The sequence below is a fragment of the Lethenteron reissneri genome, chromosome 15 (genome assembly GCF_015708825.2).
Source record: "Lethenteron reissneri isolate LAM-NWPU_2019-01 chromosome 15, ASM1570882v1, whole genome shotgun sequence".
Lineage (NCBI taxonomy): Eukaryota > Metazoa > Chordata > Hyperoartia > Petromyzontiformes > Petromyzontidae > Lethenteron > Lethenteron reissneri.
This window is the reverse complement of record NC_083793.1, coordinates 11,521,875-11,545,148: the sequence shown is the minus strand read 5'-3', so window position 1 is coordinate 11,545,148 and position 23,274 is coordinate 11,521,875. Positions and strand designations below refer to the sequence as shown.

The 23,274-nt window shown below is 50.8% G+C and overlaps 1 protein-coding gene across 1 annotated transcript; it reads right to left on the bottom strand.

Annotated features, from left to right (window-relative positions):
• Positions 1-3,262: 3,262 nt before the first annotated feature.
• LOC133342720 (uncharacterized) lies at positions 3,263-22,931 on the bottom strand. Its single transcript, XM_061552060.1, has 26 exons — positions 22,644-22,931; positions 21,311-21,455; positions 20,485-20,666; positions 19,360-19,504; positions 18,534-18,715; positions 17,409-17,553; positions 16,583-16,764; positions 15,458-15,602; positions 14,632-14,813; positions 13,507-13,651; positions 12,681-12,862; positions 11,556-11,700; positions 10,728-10,909; positions 9,603-9,747; positions 8,777-8,958; positions 8,318-8,372; positions 7,751-7,814; positions 7,440-7,555; positions 7,046-7,115; positions 6,707-6,849; positions 6,111-6,301; positions 5,876-6,005; positions 5,561-5,665; positions 5,297-5,379; positions 4,757-4,820; positions 3,263-3,349 (listed from the first exon to the last, which is right to left on the bottom strand). Exons 1-26 carry the CDS (start codon positions 22,694-22,696, stop codon positions 3,281-3,283), a joined length of 3,432 nt encoding a protein of 1,143 aa, XP_061408044.1. The 5' UTR covers positions 22,697-22,931; the 3' UTR covers positions 3,263-3,280.
• Positions 22,932-23,274: the final 343 nt, after the last annotated feature.

Below are 23,274 nucleotides of genomic sequence, written 5' to 3'. Positions count from 1 at the left end.
TCGCCGATGTTGGTCGTGAGCGGGAGTCGAACATCAGGTCGCCAGGGTTCGTGGCGCAGTGCGGAGCTAACCGCTACCACTCACCGCTCCCTATTTGGCCACTCGCTCACCCACTCGCCCGCACACTCACCCACTTGCCCACCCAACTCACCCGCACACTCACCCACTCGCCCGCAGACTCACCCACTCGCTCACCCACTCGCCTTTACACCCACTTGCCCACCCAACTCACCCACACACTCACCCACTCGCCCGCAGACTCACCCACTCGCCCACCCACTCGCCCGCCCAACTCACCCACACACTCACCCACTCGCCCGCCCAACTTGCCCACACACTCGCCCACTCGCTCACCCACTCGACTGCACACTCACCCACTCGCCCGCCCAACTCGCTCACACACTCACCCACTGACCCGCAGACTCACCCACTCGCCCACCCACTCGCTAGCCCACCCGCTCGCCCACCCGCTCGCCCACCCGCTCTCTCACCCACTCGGCCGCCCACTCGCCCACCCACACACTCGCCTGCACACTCACCCACTCGCCCACCCACTCGCCCACCCACCCACTCACTCACACACTCGCCCACCCACTCGCTCGCCCACCCGCTCACCCACCCGTCCACACACTCGCCCACCCACTCGCCCACCCACCATCACTGGTGAAAGTAACCGAGGCCACCACCCAAGGTCATCAATCATCCCCACATCCTCTTTTAGTTCCTTGCAATGCTCGATTGTTCCCGTCGTCATCAACAGCACCTCGTCTCGCTGCGATATGTACAAATACACGGGACGCGTGTGTGTGGTGCACACGTCTCCACCTCGCTCCTTCACAGCATCACCCCCCCCCCCCTTCCTAGCCCCCCCCCCTTCCTAGCCCCCCCCCCTTCCTAGCCCCCCCCCAACAGCCCAGGGATAGACATTGAGAATAATCTCGGGATTGTCAGACGCACTCAATAACCCCCCCCCCTGCCCCCCCCCCCGTCACTCTACGTTAAAGCAAAAGTTTGGGAGTGCGTCTTATACTCCGGTAGCTGTGTACGGTGTTAACTTTATTTATACCGGGAAGACATCTGGAGTGGTGTCTTACTTCCCGGATCGTGTCTTATACTCCGGAGAAAACGGGGGTAACGATTATTCATCGATTAATTATCGATTATTTACATTGATTAGTTTTTGGCTCCAGGTATGTTGCATAGAGTATGTTCACGCCCGCGAACGAGTGTCGATTCTTCTTATTACTTTTAACCCGGCACGCGGAGGCACCCGCAACGAACAGAGTTGCTGGACAGTCGGCTCGGGAATCACGAGACGGAACGACACCGCCAACGCAGACGGAACGACACCGACACCACCAACGCAGACGGAACGACACCGACACCACCAACGCAGACGGAACAAACGACACGAACAATCGGACAAAACGACGCAACCGAGACGGCACGAACGAGGCAGACTCTCACCCCCCCTCCCTCCCTGAGATGATAAATCTCGACTCCAGAGTCCCAGAATCCGCAACCTTCGCCCGAATCTCTCGGCGTGCGGAGGTGGCGAGGTGAACGCACGCAGGGACTGTCTGCTTCGGGTTGCCACCTGTCCCAGGGTTTCCCCCCAGGATCGACCTCGTTATTGAAGAGGCAGCTCTGACGGCCTCCTGGGAGAGCCGAGCCCCCCCCCCACACCCCCTACCCCCCCTCACCCCCCCCCCCTCCACTTCTGTTTGATGAGAACGGTTGTGGTAGAGTGATGGTGGCGATGATGGTGATGATGGTGGTGGCGACGATGGTGGTGGCGATGATGATGGTGGCGATGATGATGGTGGCGATGATGGTGATGATGGTGGTGGTGATGGTGATGATGGTGATGATGATGGTGGTGGTGATGGTGATGACTGTGGTGATGGCGGTGGTGATGGTGGTGGTGATTGCGGTGGTGGTGATGGTGGTGATGATGCACGCGGTGCACCATTTCCCACCAATCGTTGGGAGTCATTTCGGCCACATCCACTTCGCCTCGTCGCGTTAGTCTCGTTTTTGCAACGCAGCTGACACGATTATTTCAACGCGGGACAAAGAGAGTTGCATCGTATAGGATTATTATCGGGCAGGCTTTGCCACTCCGACGGTTGCGCCCCCCAACGCCGTGGAAGCCCGGATTTTTCTCTGGGTCCTCCGGCGTTGCTGATAGATGGACTAGTAAGGCCTATGATCAGTGGGCAGAGTATATTAACAGTTGGCAGTGTAGGCATGGCTATGTAAAGTAGGAGGGGGACAGATAGAGGGGCGACCAACTCACTGTGTGTCCTGGTTGAGCCTTGCAAACATTCGGTAGCCTTCAGCAAAGGGCAATGAACACATCGTGGTTATTGCCGCTGCCTTTTCCCATATCAAGGCCCGGTTGGTGCGTCATGCCCAGTGAGTTTTTGTTTTGCTATTCATCTTCGTGATTATTTGTGCGTGTTTTGCAGTTAGTTTTTTCTGTTTACACACCAGGAACACAAACCATTGTAGATATTGCATACAAGTGTAGTGGCGGTACGCGCTGACAAGGGGGGAGCGTGTGTGAGCGCGTCGGGTGTGGCTACATCGCGTGGTATAGTGGTGACGCGCGCTGACAGTGATGGATCATGTGCCGGCGCGTGGTGAGTGGTTGTGTGCACTGACACAAGATGGGAAAAAGGATCGTGTGGCAGCGCGTGTTGATTGGTCAACTGGGGTGGGTGCTCTAATCGAGGTCCGCATGGGCTCCGTCTCCCCGGGAGCGGAGCACTATAAAGGGGGATGCGCGGGAGCGCTCGGGGAGTTGTTAACCAGTGAAGATCGAAGACGGAGTTGGAAGAGACAGGGCCCTGAGACCCCTAGTCCCGCTGTCCTTGTAAGGGCTGGGACCCTGTGCGGCTCAGAGGCGAGACCGTGGGACCCGCGGCCTGACGTCCTTGTAAGGGCGAGGCTGTGGGACCCAGTGGTCGAGACCCAGACCCCAGTTGGGGTGGGTTCCCTAGAAGCTACGGGGCGTAAGAGCCCGTGTGTGTGTAGCCGGGGGAACCGCGTAGCATAGGCTGCAGTTGGTCACACGTGTTAGTGAGTTGGTGTTAATAAAAGTGTGCTACCCGTCAAGTCGTCTCCCGCCCAAATTCCTACATTACACAAGCAACCATGACAAAATGTAACAATTTCAGGATTTTTATTTCATTTACGAATAAATAATTGACAGTTGAACACGTAGGGTTTTACTTACATAAAAAATATATATTTACATAATGTACAGGTGATCTTGTTAAGCCTTCCGAAATTCTTCTGAGAGATGCCCGCTTGGCAAAGGAATCTCCCGATTAACAAAACAGTCCTGCAGGCAAACACAACACACACACACAGGGATTAATGTGGACACTCCTGGCAGCCCAGCAGCCCCACGTGGGGTTTGAAGGGCCAACCAGTGGCAGCGTGCCAATAGAATGCCTCGGCTCTGGTCTCTTGAGTGCTGTTAACGTGAATATTTTACAAAGTTATTTTAATGTAGCTGATGATTCTTGTGCAGGAAGCAATGCACGCCGGTCAGAGGCTTTTTCAGCCCAAACCGAACTTGTAGAGAAGTTCTAGACGCGTGCGTGGTTGTTCTATTTGTGTGTTTATTGATCAGTCCGGCACACGCGTGAAGAGTTGCCTGGCAAATGTCCCGATCCACCATCGAGCTCTTCCCTCAACCCTTCCCTGCCTTTCCCCTTCAACCCTCCTGGCCAATCACCTTTCACCCATCCTCCTGCTCCTCCCATTCAGGTGTGAGGTCGATGATTGTAATGACCTCACCCACTATCCCTGGTGTAATGCGGTTGGGAATGATGTCATTTGTGAGTTATACACAAGCCTGGGGTAGGACTGGCACACATCCCTGATGATGTACTCGAAACCCCGTGTGAAGGGGAGACCTGGTGATTCAGGCAATTAACGATTAACCCTCCCTTTGTGTGTACGCATGCCACGATGAAAGGAGAATTACTAATTTATTTCTGGGAAGTGTTTCCCAACTTCCCGACACGGAAAAAATTGCATTAAGTGACTAAGTGGATATGGGGCTAATTATGTGTTTGAGTGCAAAGCCAGCACCACTCAGATCCTGGGTTTGAATTGAGGTTTCAGCCACCTGTGATTAAACCGGAGTCTCAAGTGTAGCGAGTTAAAGGTATTATCCTGGTCACAGATAACTTCACAAAGAAAAATACCTTTGTTCAACTCAGGTTTTCATCTAATTTGGATTTTCGAACTCTAACATTCATGTGATTGACATGTACTTACAAATTCTTTGACAATAATTACACCCACACACATGGTACTAACTATGCCCCGAATGAATGTAACTTCGGCCACATTGAGTGTTAACACTACTTCAGGATGGCCCTGTTTTGGGATGTTTGGCGAATTCCGTGAAGGCAAGTTTGTCGATTGGGAAGAATCCAGAGTCTCCGGAGAAAACCCATAACATATTTGGATAAACACAGCTCCGCATAGTTAAGTTAAATCCGCTGCTGTACTGACGTCTCCTGACCAACTCGCAATGTGCCCACTCAGGATAAGATGGCTATTGCTGCGAGTATGGATAAAGGGAGCTCCTGAGTGACTTCAGATATCATTACGTGATGTCAACTTCCGCAGCTGTTATGACTTAAGGTAATGTTACACATATTGCTGTGCGAGTCTTGACAACGACACTGGAATAAATATGCATGTGTCAAAGTTGTGTCGTCAAAGCCGGTACCTCGAGGAACAGCCTCAGTCTGACCACAGCTCCCATCTGCTGCGGGATGGACACCTTCTCGATTCTGCAGGACAAGAACAGACGCAGCGAGTTTAGTTGCACATCCATCGATTCTTACAAACTCCCGGCTCCAGTCCATAACCGGTGAGCATCACCAACCACAGCTTGAAGCTCGTTCAGAGACACACTGTCACGGGAGCCTGCTGTCGACAGCTGACTTCAGTCACGTCGATCACATCGCTACTGCCTCCCTGCCAATTGCTGTGGGTGCAAAACTGGGCTGGTGAAGAGTCTTCCAAGAGCCAGAGTTTATGATCCGCAGGGGAAAGTTACGGCTGTGTAAGGACCCTTCTCTTTGTCCAAGTGCAATGCTACTTTGATATTAGCTGGCGACTTGACGAGGTGATTCAGTCTATTGCCACAACATAAAAACAGAAAGAAAATCGCGACTTCAGGCGTAAATGCAAGGAACACGTGCAAATATAAATGGCTCTGTGAAGGTGAGATGGTGACTAGGTTCTGCCACTGGGTGAGAGGTACCTTGGGATGTATTCTTTCCTTAACACATCGAGCAGCTCCCAGAGCTGATCGCCGTATGCAACCTCCATGGCACTGCCTGCCACCTGCTCACACACGCCAGGAGCACGTCAACAAGTCACAGGGCAGCCTCGTCTCTATCACAACGCTTGTGCGCTGTGTGCTCGTGCGTGTGCTCGTGTGTGTGCGCCGTGTGTTCGTGCGTGCGCTGTGTGAGCGAGCTGTGTGCTCATGCGAGTGTGCTCTCGTGCGTGCTCTCCTGCGTACCTCCAGAAAGCGGAAGAGCACGGTGGGGGTGACATTGGCCATGGGCTCCATATCCAGGACCCGCGTGAGCCAGGACCAGCCGTGACTCACGCCGTGGGGGTGGCTCTGCGAATCACGCACACAACGCGCGTGGGGTAGGGGTGGGAGGGATTCGTCAATTTAAAATTCCATTCTCGTACTTGCGCTACACGGAGCCAATGGCTTATGATTTAAGCAAATCGCATGCATACAATGTCACACGTAGACTAGCAGAGCGAACCAAACTGTACGTGACGAAGAGAGTGAGGTCTGATTCTTGGAGCAAGGTGAGGCTACCTTGTCGCCACTGGAGGGAGACACGGGTGCAGAGACGATGGCCGCGTACAGGCGCGCCATGCCCGACATTCTCTGGAGGAACAAGTCTTCGTCCTCTAGTGTCCCATCCTCGAAGCGGTAACCGAGGATCCTGCGGGTGATGGGGGGAGACACGGGCGTCACGCACACGCCATGTGCACCCATAGCCCTCACCCCCCACCCACCACCCCCCACCCCATGTCCCCAGTGCCCTCACCTGAAAGCGTCCTCCTGGCTCTGCCCAGGCGTGGGACGAGGGAAGAAAGGGCCCAAGTAGGGGCACTTGCTCAGCAGGTGAGCGAGCAGGAGCTCCCCGATGGCTGGGTGCCGGTGCCACAGTTCCACGGTGACAGCCGCGATGGGGAACGCCGCCGCGTGGTTCCACCCCACCTCCTCCTCGCTCTGCTTCTGTAGTGGCAGAGACGCAGGGGGAGTGAGGGTGAGGTGAAAAAACCGGAACAACCGAAGAAAACCAATTTGCTGCACTTATTTAGTTTGTGATAAATAATCTTTCTCATTTAGCTTTCCCAATTAAACGTGCAACATTTTGCAAGAGGAACCCCATTGAAAAAAAGCATTAATGAGACGAATTGTGGCTTTCTGGTATAAGAAGCATCGATGAATGAACCGTGAGAATAAATGAAAACACATTCAAGTCAATTGATCCTAGCAGCGACCACAAGGCAAAGGTGAGAAGCAGATGTCGGTGGATGACGGCGATGACGACGGTGGTAACGTGGAGGTGCGTGGATGTGAAATGCATTTGAATGCGAGGCAAGAGGCGGGGCTTTGCGAGGGGGCATGTCGACGTACCACAAGCCTCTCAGTCACCCGGTGCAGGACATAGAGCAGGCCCTGCGGGTGGTCCGACACGTTGGTGGAGCGCGTGCCCGACACGACGGCCTTGCCGCTCAACAGCAAGTCCAGCTTGTCGGTGATGACGCGCAGGTGAGAACCTGCACACGAGGACACGGGGGGGGGGGGGGGGCCCAGGTAGAAACAGGGGGACGTGTGTTATATAATAGCGCTGCACTATCGCAGTCGTGACACAATGACTGCCATGCAAGCTGCTTGATTGTGCGTTTACACTGCGGGAGCTGGGGCAGACTGAGACTCGACGTTTCAAGAGAGATGGGAGGGGACGGCTCTCACCAGATGTGTTGGAGATCTGGTTGACGGGTATTGATGAGGCCTTGGCCAGCTCGAACTTCATGACCTTGGTCTGCCCATCGCGCACACACACAGGTACACTCACACTATTCAAACTCAACTATTAAACTAACACTAGTTTTATTTAACCAGGTAAGGCCCACTGAGCTATATAGCACTTTTTCAGAAGAGACTCGGCTACAACTGCTAGCTCCACTTAGTGAAATGTCGCATGGATATTTATAGCAGCCAAATACTCTAAAACACGTCTCTAAATGTGGAGGGAAAAATCGGAGGACCTGGAGAAAAATCCACGCAACCATGAGGAGAGAATATGTGAACTGCAAGTATACGGTAGTTGTCAGAATCGGGATTGACCTCACGACCTCCCGCATACCTCGAGGTCCTGGCTGCCATTGAGCTCCTTCAGGCTCTCCACCGTCTCCGCCAAGTGGCGCTGCAGCTCGTCGTGGCGGCGCTGCGGGACGCTGCTCTCCGCCCACTCTCCACCCGCTGTGGCAGACGATGCAACACACAGCCCGTTATAACCAGGGACCCACACACAGCCCGTTATAACCAGGGACCCACACACCACCCATTAAAACCAGGGTTCCACATATGGGTCATAATTCCCAGGGTCCCACACACGGTCCATTATAACCGGGGATCCACACACAACCCGTTATAATAGAGGGAACGACGCCTCACCTTGCTCCAGCGGCTCGCACTCGTGTGCCAGGCACGGTGCATCCTCGCCACCATCTCCGATGCTCTGCAGACAGCAAACCGCACCAAACCACGCTGTGTTTTATAAGGGTGTGCCGCCAAATGCATTCTCATAGCTGATGAATGTTCCGACTTAAAAAAATCAAAGGACACGTATCTGTTTCGCAGCCTATGGAGAAATTAACGTTTTAGTTCATCGGCCTATGAGCTTGTGGGACCAATGTTTTCCATCAGGGAATCTCTGGGCCGGTGTTGATGATCCGAGTCCCGTCAGCAGGATATGCCGGATTGTCGTGTAGATGGGTGCCAAGGTTGCGTGTTCGGGCTATGCCGCACGTTTGAAACGTCGTTACAAACGTACAGTCCGGAAGCCCTGATAGCCCCCTCCAATGAATCTAGCCTTTGCTGGGAATCCAACTGAGGTTGCTGGGTTCGCAGCGCAGCGTGCAAACTGCTGTGCCAAACTACCAAAGCAAGTGGCATAACAAATGCTACGTGATAATTGGTGACCAGGCTGAGACTCTAAACTCGCTACACCAAGACTCTCACCATGATTCCAGAGCAGAATTCCTCAGTGATGATCTCGAGGATAACATTTTCAGAGCTGAAACAAAACAACAAATGATCACAAAAGTGTTCGCTAGTGTCATTCTACGTACCCTTACGCTAGCCGGAACCAACACCATTGTACACGAGCTCTAGCTGACACTCACACTCATACATGAGCCTACACAAAGAACACACCTGCACTCCCTCACACCTGCACTCCCTCACACCTACACTTCATCACACCTACACTCACTCACACCTGCACTCGCTCACGCTTACACTCACTCACACCTACACTCCATCCCACCAACACTCACTAAAACCTACACACACACCAACTCACACCTATGCTGGCCCACACCTACAGTAATTGTCTAACTGCCTGTCCAGACGACTGGTTCTCCCTAACCAGACCCCAGCACCCACCGCTACTGCTGCATCTCCCACTCCCCTCCCTACCTGACTTCCGGCTCATTGTCGCGTCGCTCCGCCTCCTCCACGCTGGGTACCTTCTCCTCGACCAGGAGAAGGGGTTTCTCAGCGGAGGCGTGGGGGGGCTCGACATCCCCATCGGGCAATGGTCGTCCAGCGACGTCAAGTGGGGAGAGCGGCACAATGACCTGGCACTCTGCCGGCGCCTCCTGTCGAGGGAATCACGTTCATGGTTTACGCACTAGATAGAGAGTGCACACGTGTAGTGCAGAGATAAGGGAGCGCAAGCTAAAGTGTGCACCAAGACGCGTAGAAAGTCACGTTTGAACCATGCAATTAGCCGTTCCGATGAACCTGGATTGTGCAGGATACATTGCGAGAACAGATGGACGGGGTTGGTAATTGAATGGCAGCCAAAAAGGAAAAAGGCGGACACCGTGGAGATGGAGCAATGAGTTCAATGCTCGTGCAGGAGCCAGAAACATTGAGGCATTGCGTGAATGTGATGGGGAGTGGTGATGTGTGTCGGGCCGTCATTTGGAAGTGGATAGAAAATAGCTGGTGATGATATGATGACAGAGGAATCATTCAACAATTGTCAGTTATATAATCATCAGCCATAGTCAAACTGATGTTGGATGAAGGCCTCCCCAATCTGTCACTCCCTCTCAGAGTCCAAAAATTCAAAATAATTCTCTCACAGTCCGACAATGCAAAAGAGTCCAGCTGGCACCTACACACAAACTTATTTTATAATTCCATCTCCGCGGTGGATGGTTCTATGTCGGTTACCATGTGGCTGAATGCACGAGATGTTGTGTTCGTGTGAGACGATGATGGTGATGATTCTTACCTTTCCACACGAGCCCGAGGTGGCTGCACCTTCCTGCACCACCGGTGACGCCGAGCGTTCGCTGGTGGTGGGAGAGGATGCATCGGCGTGGTCATCAATGCCATTCTTGGCACGGTTATGCCTGCAGCGGTGCTTCTTACAATGTCTGCAATAAGTGATTCGGTTTTAATGTCAGCATTGAGTTCGTCTAAGCAATGGATCTCAATCTCATAAAACATGTGGCATTTCACCAAGGCTGTAGCCATGGAGTCAACATTGGGGGGACCAAATCTTCCAGGGGGTCAACCCCCAGAAACAAAATCTAAATTTGAAAACTAATTTCTTGCCTAAAATATTGAAAAAAATTCACTAACACATGGGATTTAAATTTTATGTATTTTTAACAATAATGTCTAATATTGTATTGTATTACATTGCTCTGTTTTTTATTTTTCATCTTTTCTTGTTTCATTGTAAGTAATGGCAGAGATTAGGGATTAATAAAGTACAACCATAACCACAGTCATATAAACAGAAATCTATTTTATAGCAATATATTGGGGGGGACATTTTGAGCATATTTGAATATTGGCCTTGCATTTCACCAGTACTGGGTCAAGCGAGCCCGACTTTGGCGATGAGACAGTGATAACAACCTGCCCAATGTATTTGTTTGCTCCAACGCTGATGAAAGTACGGATTCTCAGAAGCAGCATTTGTTGTCACTGTGAATGAGCGCGATCAGAGCTTGGATCGGCGACCACTGATCACAGCAGCTGCTGGAGACTGCGGGGGCTGCAATGTGATCTGTAGGTCTGTGCAGAAACATCGTTGTACTGCACTTACATACTCCACACCTATGCTGTCCCCCGCCTTCACAACCCCGCACTGCCCAGAGTGGTGAAGTATGGTCAAATAACCCCCACGACCCACACGGTGTGGGGGGGTCCTCATCCAGCAGTAGAGTGACTCGAATAAAACGCGACACCGTGGAGAAGTTGTGGGATGAGGAGGTTACGATTATACTCACACCTATGCTGGCCCACACCTACAGTAATTGTCTAACTGCCTGTCCAGACGACTGGTTCTCCCTAACCAGACCCCAGCACCCACCGCTACTGCTGCATCTCCCACTCCCCTCCCTACCTGACTTCCGGCTCATTGTCGCGTCGCTCCGCCTCCTCCACGCTGGGTACCTTCTCCTCGACCAGGAGAAGGGGTTTCTCAGCGGAGGCGTGGGGGGGCTCGACATCCCCATCGGGCAATGGTCGTCCAGCGATGTCAAGTGGGGAGAGCGGCACAATGACCTGGCACTCTGCCGGCGCCTCCTGTCGAGGGAATCACGTTCATGGTTTACGCACTAGATAGAGAGTGCACACGTGTAGTGCAGAGATAAGGGAGCGCAAGCTAAAGTGTGCACCAAGACGCGTAGAAAGTCACGTTTGAACCATGCAATTAGCCGTTCCGATGAACCTGGATTGTGCAGGATACATTGCGAGAACAGATGGACGGGGTTGGTAATTGAATGGCAGCCAAAAATGGAAAAGAGGCGGACACCGTGGAGATGGAGCAATGAGTTCAATGCTCGTGCAGGAGCCAGAAACATTGAGGCATTGCGTGAATGTGATGGGGAGTGGTGATGTGTGTCGGGCCGTCATTTGGAAGTGGATAGAAAATAGCTGGTGATGATATGATGACAGAGGAATCATTCAACAATTGTCAGTTATATAATCATCAGCCATAGTCAAACTGATGTTGGATGAAGGCCTCCCCAATCTGTCACTCCCTCTCAGAGTCCAAAAATTCAAAATAATTCTCTCACAGTCCGACAATGCAAAAGAGTCCAGCTGGCACCTACACACAAACTTATTTTATAATTCCATCTCCGCGGTGGATGGTTCTATGTCGGTTACCATGTGGCTGAATGCACGAGATGTTGTGTTCGTGTGAGACGATGATGGTGACGATTCTTACCTTTCCACACGAGCCCGAGGTGGCTGCACCTTCCTGCACCACCGGTGACGCCGAGCGTTCGCTGGTGGTGGGAGAGGATGCATCGGCGTGGTCATCAATGCCATTCTTGGCACGGTTATGCCTGCAGCGGTGCTTCTTACAATGTCTGCAATAAGTGATTCGGTTTTAATGTCAGCATTGAGTTCGTCTAAGCAATGGATCTCAATCTCATAAAACATGTGGCATTTCACCAAGGCTGTAGCCATGGAGTCAACATTGGGGGGACCAAATCTTCCAGGGGGTCAACCCCCAGAAACAAAATCTAAATTTGAAAACTAATTTCTTGCCTAAAATATTGAAAAAAATTCACTAACACATGGGATTTAAATTTTATGTATTTTTAACAATAATGTCTAATATTGTATTGTATTACATTGCTCTGTTTTTTATTTTTCATCTTTTCTTGTTTCATTGTAAGTAATGGCAGAGATTAGGGATTAATAAAGTACAACCATAACCACAGTCATATAAACAGAAATCTATTTTATAGCAATATATTGGGGGGGACATTTTGAGCATATTTGAATATTGGCCTTGCATTTCACCAGTACTGGGTCAAGCGAGCCCGACTTTGGCGATGAGACAGTGATAACAACCTGCCCAATGTATTTGTTTGCTCCAACGCTGATGAAAGTACGGATTCTCAGAAGCAGCATTTGTTGTCACTGTGAATGAGCGCGATCAGAGCTTGGATCGGCGACCACTGATCACAGCAGCTGCTGGAGACTGCGGGGGCTGCAATGTGATCTGTAGGTCTGTGCAGAAACATCGTTGTACTGCACTTACATACTCCACACCTATGCTGTCCCCCGCCTTCACAACCCCGCACTGCCCAGAGTGGTGAAGTATGGTCAAATAACCCCCACGACCCACACGGTGTGGGGGGGTCCTCATCCAGCAGTAGAGTGACTCGAATAAAACGCGACACCGTGGAGAAGTTGTGGGATGAGGAGGTTACGATTATACTCACACCTATGCTGGCCCACACCTACAGTAATTGTCTAACTGCCTGTCCAGACGACTGGTTCTCCCTAACCAGACCCCAGCACCCACCGCTACTGCTGCATCTCCCACTCCCCTCCCTACCTGACTTCCGGCTCATTGTCGCGTCGCTCCGCCTCCTCCACGCTGGGTACCTTCTCCTCGACCAGGAGAAGGGGTTTCTCAGCGGAGGCGTGGGGGGGCTCGACATCCCCATCGGGCAATGGTCGTCCAGCGATGTCAAGTGGGGAGAGCGGCACAATGACCTGGCACTCTGCCGGCGCCTCCTGTCGAGGGAATCACGTTCATGGTTTACGCACTAGATAGAGAGTGCACACGTGTAGTGCAGAGATAAGGGAGCGCAAGCTAAAGTGTGCACCAAGACGCGTAGAAAGTCACGTTTGAACCATGCAATTAGCCGTTCCGATGAACCTGGATTGTGCAGGATACATTGCGAGAACAGATGGACGGGGTTGGTAATTGAATGGCAGCCAAAAAGGAAAAAGGCGGACACCGTGGAGATGGAGCAATGAGTTCAATGCTCGTGCAGGAGCCAGAAACATTGAGGCATTGCGTGAATGTGATGGGGAGTGGTGATGTGTGTCGGGCCGTCATTTGGAAGTGGATAGAAAATAGCTGGTGATGATATGATGACAGAGGAATCATTCAACAATTGTCAGTTATATAATCATCAGCCATAGTCAAACTGATGTTGGATGAAGGCCTCCCCAATCTGTCACTCCCTCTCAGAGTCCAAAAATTCAAAATAATTCTCTCACAGTCCGACAATGCAAAAGAGTCCAGCTGGCACCTACACACAAACTTATTTTATAATTCCATCTCCGCGGTGGATGGTTCTATGTCGGTTACCATGTGGCTGAATGCACGAGATGTTGTGTTCGTGTGAGACGATGATAGTGAGGATTCTTACCTTTCCACACGAGCCCGAGGTGGCTGCACCTTCCTGCACCACCGGTGACGCCGAGCGTTCGCTGGTGGTGGGAGAGGATGCATCGGCGTGGTCATCAATGCCATTCTTGGCACGGTTATGCCTGCAGCGGTGCTTCTTACAATGTCTGCAATAAGTGATTCGGTTTTAATGTCAGCATTGAGTTCGTCTAAGCAATGGATCTCAATCTCATAAAACATGTGGCATTTCACCAAGGCTGTAGCCATGGAGTCAACATTGGGGGGACCAAATCTTCCAGGGGGTCAACCCCCAGAAACAAAATCTAAATTTGAAAACTAATTTCTTGCCTAAAATATTGAAAAAAATTCACTAACACATGGGATTTAAATTTTATGTATTTTTAACAATAATGTCTAATATTGTATTGTATTACATTGCTCTGTTTTTTATTTTTCATCTTTTCTTGTTTCATTGTAAGTAATGGCAGAGATTAGGGATTAATAAAGTACAACCATAACCACAGTCATATAAACAGAAATCTATTTTATAGCAATATATTGGGGGGGACATTTTGAGCATATTTGAATATTGGCCTTGCATTTCACCAGTACTGGGTCAAGCGAGCCCGACTTTGGCGATGAGACAGTGATAACAACCTGCCCAATGTATTTGTTTGCTCCAACGCTGATGAAAGTACGGATTCTCAGAAGCAGCATTTGTTGTCACTGTGAATGAGCGCGATCAGAGCTTGGATCGGCGACCACTGATCACAGCAGCTGCTGGAGACTGCGGGGGCTGCAATGTGATCTGTAGGTCTGTGCAGAAACATCGTTGTACTGCACTTACATACTCCACACCTATGCTGTCCCCCGCCTTCACAACCCCGCACTGCCCAGAGTGGTGAAGTATGGTCAAATAACCCCCACGACCCACACGGTGTGGGGGGGTCCTCATCCAGCAGTAGAGTGACTCGAATAAAACGCGACACCGTGGAGAAGTTGTGGGATGAGGAGGTTACGATTATACTCACACCTATGCTGGCCCACACCTACAGTAATTGTCTAACTGCCTGTCCAGACGACTGGTTCTCCCTAACCAGACCCCAGCACCCACCGCTACTGCTGCATCTCCCACTCCCCTCCCTACCTGACTTCCGGCTCATTGTCGCGTCGCTCCGCCTCCTCCACGCTGGGTACCTTCTCCTCGACCAGGAGAAGGGGTTTCTCAGCGGAGGCGTGGGGGGGCTCGACATCCCCATCGGGCAATGGTCGTCCAGCGATGTCAAGTGGGGAGAGCGGCACAATGACCTGGCACTCTGCCGGCGCCTCCTGTCGAGGGAATCACGTTCATGGTTTACGCACTAGATAGAGAGTGCACACGTGTAGTGCAGAGATAAGGGAGCGCAAGCTAAAGTGTGCACCAAGACGCGTAGAAAGTCACGTTTGAACCATGCAATTAGCCGTTCCGATGAACCTGGATTGTGCAGGATACATTGCGAGAACAGATGGACGGGGTTGGTAATTGAATGGCAGCCAAAAAGGAAAAAGGCGGACACCGTGGAGATGGAGCAATGAGTTCAATGCTCGTGCAGGAGCCAGAAACATTGAGGCATTGCGTGAATGTGATGGGGAGTGGTGATGTGTGTCGGGCCGTCATTTGGAAGTGGATAGAAAATAGCTGGTGATGATATGATGACAGAGGAATCATTCAACAATTGTCAGTTATATAATCATCAGCCATAGTCAAACTGATGTTGGATGAAGGCCTCCCCAATCTGTCACTCCCTCTCAGAGTCCAAAAATTCAAAATAATTCTCTCACAGTCCGACAATGCAAAAGAGTCCAGCTGGTACCTACACACAAACTTATTTTATAATTCCATCTCCGCGGTGGATGGTTCTATGTCGGTTACCATGTGGCTGAATGCACGAGATGTTGTGTTCGTGTGAGACGATGATGGTGACGATTCTTACCTTTCCACACGAGCCCGAGGTGGCTGCACCTTCCTGCACCACCGGTGACGCCGAGCGTTCGCTGGTGGTGGGAGAGGATGCATCGGCGTGGTCATCAATGCCATTCTTGGCACGGTTATGCCTGCAGCGGTGCTTCTTACAATGTCTGCAATAAGTGATTCGGTTTTAATGTCAGCATTGAGTTCGTCTAAGCAATGGATCTCAATCTCATAAAACATGTGGCATTTCACCAAGGCTGTAGCCATGGAGTCAACATTGGGGGGACCAAATCTTCCAGGGGGTCAACCCCCAGAAACAAAATCTAAATTTGAAAACTAATTTCTTGCCTAAAATATTGAAAAAAATTCACTAACACATGGGATTTAAATTTTATGTATTTTTAACAATAATGTCTAATATTGTATTGTATTACATTGCTCTGTTTTTTATTTTTCATCTTTTCTTGTTTCATTGTAAGTAATGGCAGAGATTAGGGATTAATAAAGTACAACCATAACCACAGTCATATAAACAGAAATCTATTTTATAGCAATATATTGGGGGGGACATTTTGAGCATATTTGAATATTGGCCTTGCATTTCACCAGTACTGGGTCAAGCGAGCCCGACTTTGGCGATGAGACAGTGATAACAACCTGCCCAATGTATTTGTTTGCTCCAACGCTGATGAAAGTACGGATTCTCAGAAGCAGCATTTGTTGTCACTGTGAATGAGCGCGATCAGAGCTTGGATCGGCGACCACTGATCACAGCAGCTGCTGGAGACTGCGGGGGCTGCAATGTGATCTGTAGGTCTGTGCAGAAACATCGTTGTACTGCACTTACATACTCCACACCTATGCTGTCCCCCGCCTTCACAACCCCGCACTGCCCAGAGTGGTGAAGTATGGTCAAATAACCCCCACGACCCACACGGTGTGGGGGGGTCCTCATCCAGCAGTAGAGTGACTCGAATAAAACGCGACACCGTGGAGAAGTTGTGGGATGAGGAGGTTACGATTATACTCACACCTATGCTGGCCCACACCTACAGTAATTGTCTAACTGCCTGTCCAGACGACTGGTTCTCCCTAACCAGACCCCAGCACCCACCGCTACTGCTGCATCTCCCACTCCCCTCCCTACCTGACTTCCGGCTCATTGTCGCGTCGCTCCGCCTCCTCCACGCTGGGTACCTTCTCCTCGACCAGGAGAAGGGGTTTCTCAGCGGAGGCGTGGGGGGGCTCGACATCCCCATCGGGCAATGGTCGTCCAGCGATGTCAAGTGGGGAGAGCGGCACAATGACCTGGCACTCTGCCGGCGCCTCCTGTCGAGGGAATCACGTTCATGGTTTACGCACTAGATAGAGAGTGCACACGTGTAGTGCAGAGATAAGGGAGCGCAAGCTAAAGTGTGCACCAAGACGCGTAGAAAGTCACGTTTGAACCATGCAATTAGCCGTTCCGATGAACCTGGATTGTGCAGGATACATTGCGAGAACAGATGGACGGGGTTGGTAATTGAATGGCAGCCAAAAAGGAAAAAGGCGGACACCGTGGAGATGGAGCAATGAGTTCAATGCTCGTGCAGGAGCCAGAAACATTGAGGCATTGCGTGAATGTGATGGGGAGTGGTGATGTGTGTCGGGCCGTCATTTGGAAGTGGATAGAAAATAGCTGGTGATGATATGATGACAGAGGAATCATTCAACAATTGTCAGTTATATAATCATCAGCCATAGTCAAACTGATGTTGGATGAAGGCCTCCCCAATCTGTCACTCCCTCTCAGAGTCCAAAAATTCAAAATAATTCTCTCACAGTCCGACAATGCAAAAGAGTCCAGCTGGTACCTACACACAAACTTATTTTATAATTCCATCTCCGCGGTGGATGGTTCTATGTCGGTTACCATGTGGCTGAATGCACGAGATGTTGTGTTCGTGTGAGACGATGATAGTGAGGATTCTTACCTTTCCACACGAGCCCGAGGTGGCTGCACCTTCCTGCACCACCGGTGACGCCGAGCGTTCGCTGGTGGTGGGAGAGGATGCATCGGCGTGGTCATCAATGCCATTCTTGGCACGGTTATGCCTGCAGCGGTGCTTCTTACAATGTCTGCAATAAGTGATTCGGTTTTAATGTCAGCATTGAGTTCGTCTAAGCAATGGATCTCAATCTCATAAAACATGTGGCATTTCACCAAGGCTGTAGCCATGGAGTCAACATTGGGGGGACCAAATCTTCCAGGGGGTCAACCCCCAGAAACAAAATCTAAATTTGAAAACTAATTTCTTGCCTAAAATATTGAAAAAAATTCACTAACACATGGGATTTAAATTTTATGTATTTTTAACAATAATGTCTAATATTGTATTGTATTACATTGCTCTGTTTTTTATTTTTCATCTTTTCTTGTTTCATTGTAAGTAATGGCAGAGATTAGGGATTAATAAAGTACAACCATAACCACAGTCATATAAACAGAAATCTATTTTATAGCAATATATTGGGGGGGACATTTTGAGCATATTTGAATATTGGCCTTGCATTTCACCAGTACTGGGTCAAGCGAGCCCGACTTTGGCGATGAGACAGTGATAACAACCTGCCCAATGTATTTGTTTGCTCCAACGCTGATGAAAGTACGGATTCTCAGAAGCAGCATTTGTTGTCACTGTGAATGAGCGCGATCAGAGCTTGGATCGGCGACCACTGATCACAGCAGCTGCTGGAGACTGCGGGGGCTGCAATGTGATCTGTAGGTCTGTGCAGAAACATCGTTGTACTGCACTTACATACTCCACACCTATGCTGTCCCCCGCCTTCACAACCCCGCACTGCCCAGAGTGGTGAAGTATGGTCAAATAACCCCCACGACCCACACGGTGTGGGGGGGTCCTCATCCAGCAGTAGAGTGACTCGAATAAAACGCGACACCGTGGAGAAGTTGTGGGATGAGGAGGTTACGATTATACTCACACCTATGCTGGCCCACACCTACAGTAATTGTCTAACTGCCTGTCCAGACGACTGGTTCTCCCTAACCAGACCCCAGCACCCACCGCTACTGCTGCATCTCCCACTCCCCTCCCTACCTGACTTCCGGCTCATTGTCGCGTCGCTCCGCCTCCTCCACGCTGGGTACCTTCTCCTCGACCAGGAGAAGGGGTTTCTCAGCGGAGGCGTGGGGGGGCTCGACATCCCCATCGGGCAATGGTCGTCCAGCGATGTCAAGTGGGGAGAGCGGCACAATGACCTGGCACTCTGCCGGCGCCTCCTGTCGAGGGAATCACGTTCATGGTTTACGCACTAGATAGAGAGTGCACACGTGTAGTGCAGAGATAAGGGAGCGCAAGCTAAAGTGTGCACCAAGACGCGTAGAAAGTCACGTTTGAACCATGCAATTAGCCGTTCCGATGAACCTGGATTGTGCAGGATACATTGCGAGAACAGATGGACGGGGTTGGTAATTGAATGGCAGCCAAAAAGGAAAAAGGCGGACACCGTGGAGATGGAGCAATGAGTTCAATGCTCGTGCAGGAGCCAGAAACATTGAGGCATTGCGTGAATGTGATGGGGAGTGGTGATGTGTGTCGGGCCGTCATTTGGAAGTGGATAGAAAATAGCTGGTGATGATATGATGACAGAGGAATCATTCAACAATTGTCAGTTATATAATCATCAGCCATAGTCAAACTGATGTTGGATGAAGGCCTCCCCAATCTGTCACTCCCTCTCAGAGTCCAAAAATTCAAAATAATTCTCTCACAGTCCGACAATGCAAAAGAGTCCAGCTGGTACCTACACACAAACTTATTTTATAATTCCATCTCCGCGGTGGATGGTTCTATGTCGGTTACCATGTGGCTGAATGCACGAGATGTTGTGTTCGTGTGAGACGATGATGGTGATGATTCTTACCTTTCCACACGAGCCCGAGGTGGCTGCACCTTCCTGCACCACCGGTGACGCCGAGCGTTCGCTGGTGGTGGGAGAGGATGCATCGGCGTGGTCATCAATGCCATTCTTGGCACGGTTATGCCTGCAGCGGTGCTTCTTACAATGTCTGCAATAAGTGATTCGGTTTTAATGTCAGCATTGAGTTCGTCTAAGCAATGGATCTCAATCTCATAAAACATGTGGCATTTCACCAAGGCTGTAGCCATGGAGTCAACATTGGGGGGACCAAATCTTCCAGGGGGTCAACCCCCAGAAACAAAATCTAAATTTGAAAACTAATTTCTTGCCTAAAATATTGAAAAAAATTCACTAACACATGGGATTTAAATTTTATGTATTTTTAACAATAATGTCTAATATTGTATTGTATTACATTGCTCTGTTTTTTATTTTTCATCTTTTCTTGTTTCATTGTAAGTAATGGCAGAGATTAGGGATTAATAAAGTACAACCATAACCACAGTCATATAAACAGAAATCTATTTTATAGCAATATATTGGGGGGGACATTTTGAGCATATTTGAATATTGGCCTTGCATTTCACCAGTACTGGGTCAAGCGAGCCCGACTTTGGCGATGAGACAGTGATAACAACCTGCCCAATGTATTTGTTTGCTCCAACGCTGATGAAAGTACGGATTCTCAGAAGCAGCATTTGTTGTCACTGTGAATGAGCGCGATCAGAGCTTGGATCGGCGACCACTGATCACAGCAGCTGCTGGAGACTGCGGGGGCTGCAATGTGATCTGTAGGTCTGTGCAGAAACATCGTTGTACTGCACTTACATACTCCACACCTATGCTGTCCCCCGCCTTCACAACCCCGCACTGCCCAGAGTGGTGAAGTATGGTCAAATAACCCCCACGACCCACACGGTGTGGGGGGGTCCTCATCCAGCAGTAGAGTGACTCGAATAAAACGCGACACCGTGGAGAAGTTGTGGGATGAGGAGGTTACGATTATACTCACACCTATGCTGGCCCACACCTACAGTAATTGTCTAACTGCCTGTCCAGACGACTGGTTCTCCCTAACCAGACCCCAGCACCCACCGCTACTGCTGCATCTCCCACTCCCCTCCCTACCTGACTTCCGGCTCATTGTCGCGTCGCTCCGCCTCCTCCACGCTGGGTACCTTCTCCTCGACCAGGAGAAGGGGTTTCTCAGCGGAGGCGTGGGGGGGCTCGACATCCCCATCGGGCAATGGTCGTCCAGCGATGTCAAGTGGGGAGAGCGGCACAATGACCTGGCACTCTGCCGGCGCCTCCTGTCGAGGGAATCACGTTCATGGTTTACGCACTAGATAGAGAGTGCACACGTGTAGTGCAGAGATAAGGGAGCGCAAGCTAAAGTGTGCACCAAGACGCGTAGAAAGTCACGTTTGAACCATGCAATTAGCCGTTCCGATGAACCTGGATTGTGCAGGATACATTGCGAGAACAGATGGACGGGGTTGGTAATTGAATGGCAGCCAAAAAGGAAAAAGGCGGACACCGTGGAGATGGAGCAATGAGTTCAATGCTCGTGCAGGAGCCAGAAACATTGAGGCATTGCGTGAATGTGATGGGGAGTGGTGATGTGTGTCGGGCCGTCATTTGGAAGTGGATAGAAAATAGCTGGTGATGATATGATGACAGAGGAATCATTCAACAATTGTCAGTTATATAATCATCAGCCATAGTCAAACTGATGTTGGATGAAGGCCTCCCCAATCTGTCACTCCCTCTCAGAGTCCAAAAATTCAAAATAATTCTCTCACAGTCCGACAATGCAAAAGAGTCCAGCTGGTACCTACACACAAACTTATTTTATAATTCCATCTCCGCGGTGGATGGTTCTATGTCGGTTACCATGTGGCTGAATGCACGAGATGTTGTGTTCGTGTGAGACGATGATGGTGATGATTCTTACCTTTCCACACGAGCCCGAGGTGGCTGCACCTTCCTGCACCACCGGTGACGCCGAGCGTTCGCTGGTGGTGGGAGAGGATGCATCGGCGTGGTCATCAATGCCATTCTTGGCACGGTTATGCCTGCAGCGGTGTTTCTTACAATATCTGCAATAAGTGATTCGGTTTTAATGTCAGCATTGAGTTCGTCCAAGCAATGGATCTCAATCTCATAAAACATGTGGCATTTCACCAAGGCTGTAGTCATGGAGTCAACATTGGGGGGGACCAAATCTTCCAGGGGGTCAACCCCCAGAAACAAAATCTAAATTTGAAAACGAATTTCTTGCCTAAAATATTGAAAAAAATTCACTAACACGTGGGATTTAAATTTTATGTATTTTTAACAATAATGTCTAATATTGTATTGTATTACATTGCTCTGTTTTTTTATTTTTGATCTTTTCTTGTTTCATTGTATGTAATGGCAGAGATTAGGGATTTATAAAGTACAACCATAACCACAATCATATAAACAGAAATCTATTTTATAGCAATATATTGGGGGGGACATTTTGAGCATATTTGAATATTGGGGGGGGGGGGGGGGATGTGTCCCCCCCCCCCCCAATATATATAATAATTACGGCCTTGCATATCACCAGTATTGGTTCAAGCAAGCCCGACTTTGGCGATGAGACAGTGATAACAACCTGCCCAATGTATTTGTTTGCTCCAACGCTGATGAAAGTACGGATTCTCAGAAGCAGCATTTGTTGTCACTGTGAATGAGCGCGATCAGAGCTTGGATCGGCGACCACTGATCACAGCAGCTGCTGGAGACTGCGGGGGCTGCAATGTGATCTGTAGGTCTGTGCAGAAACATCGTTGTACTGCACTTACATACTCCACACCTATGCTGTCCCCCGCCTTCACAACCCCGCACTGCCCAGAGTGGTGAAGTATGGTCAAATAACCCCCACGACCCACACGGTGTGGGGGGGTCCTCATCCAGCAGTAGAGTGACTCGAATAAAACGCGACACCGTGGAGAAGTTGTGGGATGAGGAGGCGACGATTATACTCACACCTATGCTGGCCCACACCTACAGTAATTATAACAATGGTCACCACCAACCCCTCCCCAGTGTTTATACTGCGGAGCTTTAGCGTCCGACTCACACGGGGCCCGCGTGGGGCTTCAGCGTCCGACTCACACGGGGCCCGCGTGGGGCTTCAGCGCCCGACTCACACGGGGCCCGCGTGGGGCTTCAGCGTCCAACTCACACGGGGCCCGCGTGGGGCTTCAGCGTCCGACTCACACGGGGCCCGCGTGGGGCTTCAGCGTCCGACTCACCTCTTCTTGCGGGGACGCTCGCGCTGCCGAGTGCAGGAGCAGCACGCTCCCATGGCGGGGCCGCTCGTCCGCACGGGGGGAGGGAGGGAGGGGGCACGAGAGGCGAGTCGAGGCGGCACAACGCGAAGGTCGAAGATCGCCCTTCGGGTAGCGACGAAGATCGCCGACGAGGAGGATCAAGATTGAGGAGGAGGAAGATTGAGGAGAAGGATCAAGATGTAGGAGGAAGATTGAGGAAGATGAGGATCAAGATCGAGGCGCTGCTGCTTTCCACCTGCCCAGCCGCGCGTCAAGTGAGGCCACGCCCACAGCCTACGTCACCACGCCCACAGCCTACAGGCCACGCCCACATCCCACGCAATAGCCTACAGGCCACGCCCACAGCCTACAAGCCACGCCCACATCTTACGCCCATAGCCCACAGGCCACGCCCACAGCCTACAGGCCACGCCCACATCCCACGCCCATAGCCCACAGGCCACGCCCATAGCCCACAGGCCACGCCCACAGGCCACGCCCCGCGCCGACCACGTGACCGCCACTCGATTAATCGATTATCAACGAATCGAGTCCTCATCGCGCCCTGATCGACTCAGGTTCGCAGCGTTATTTGGTTGAACTCCAACTGCGG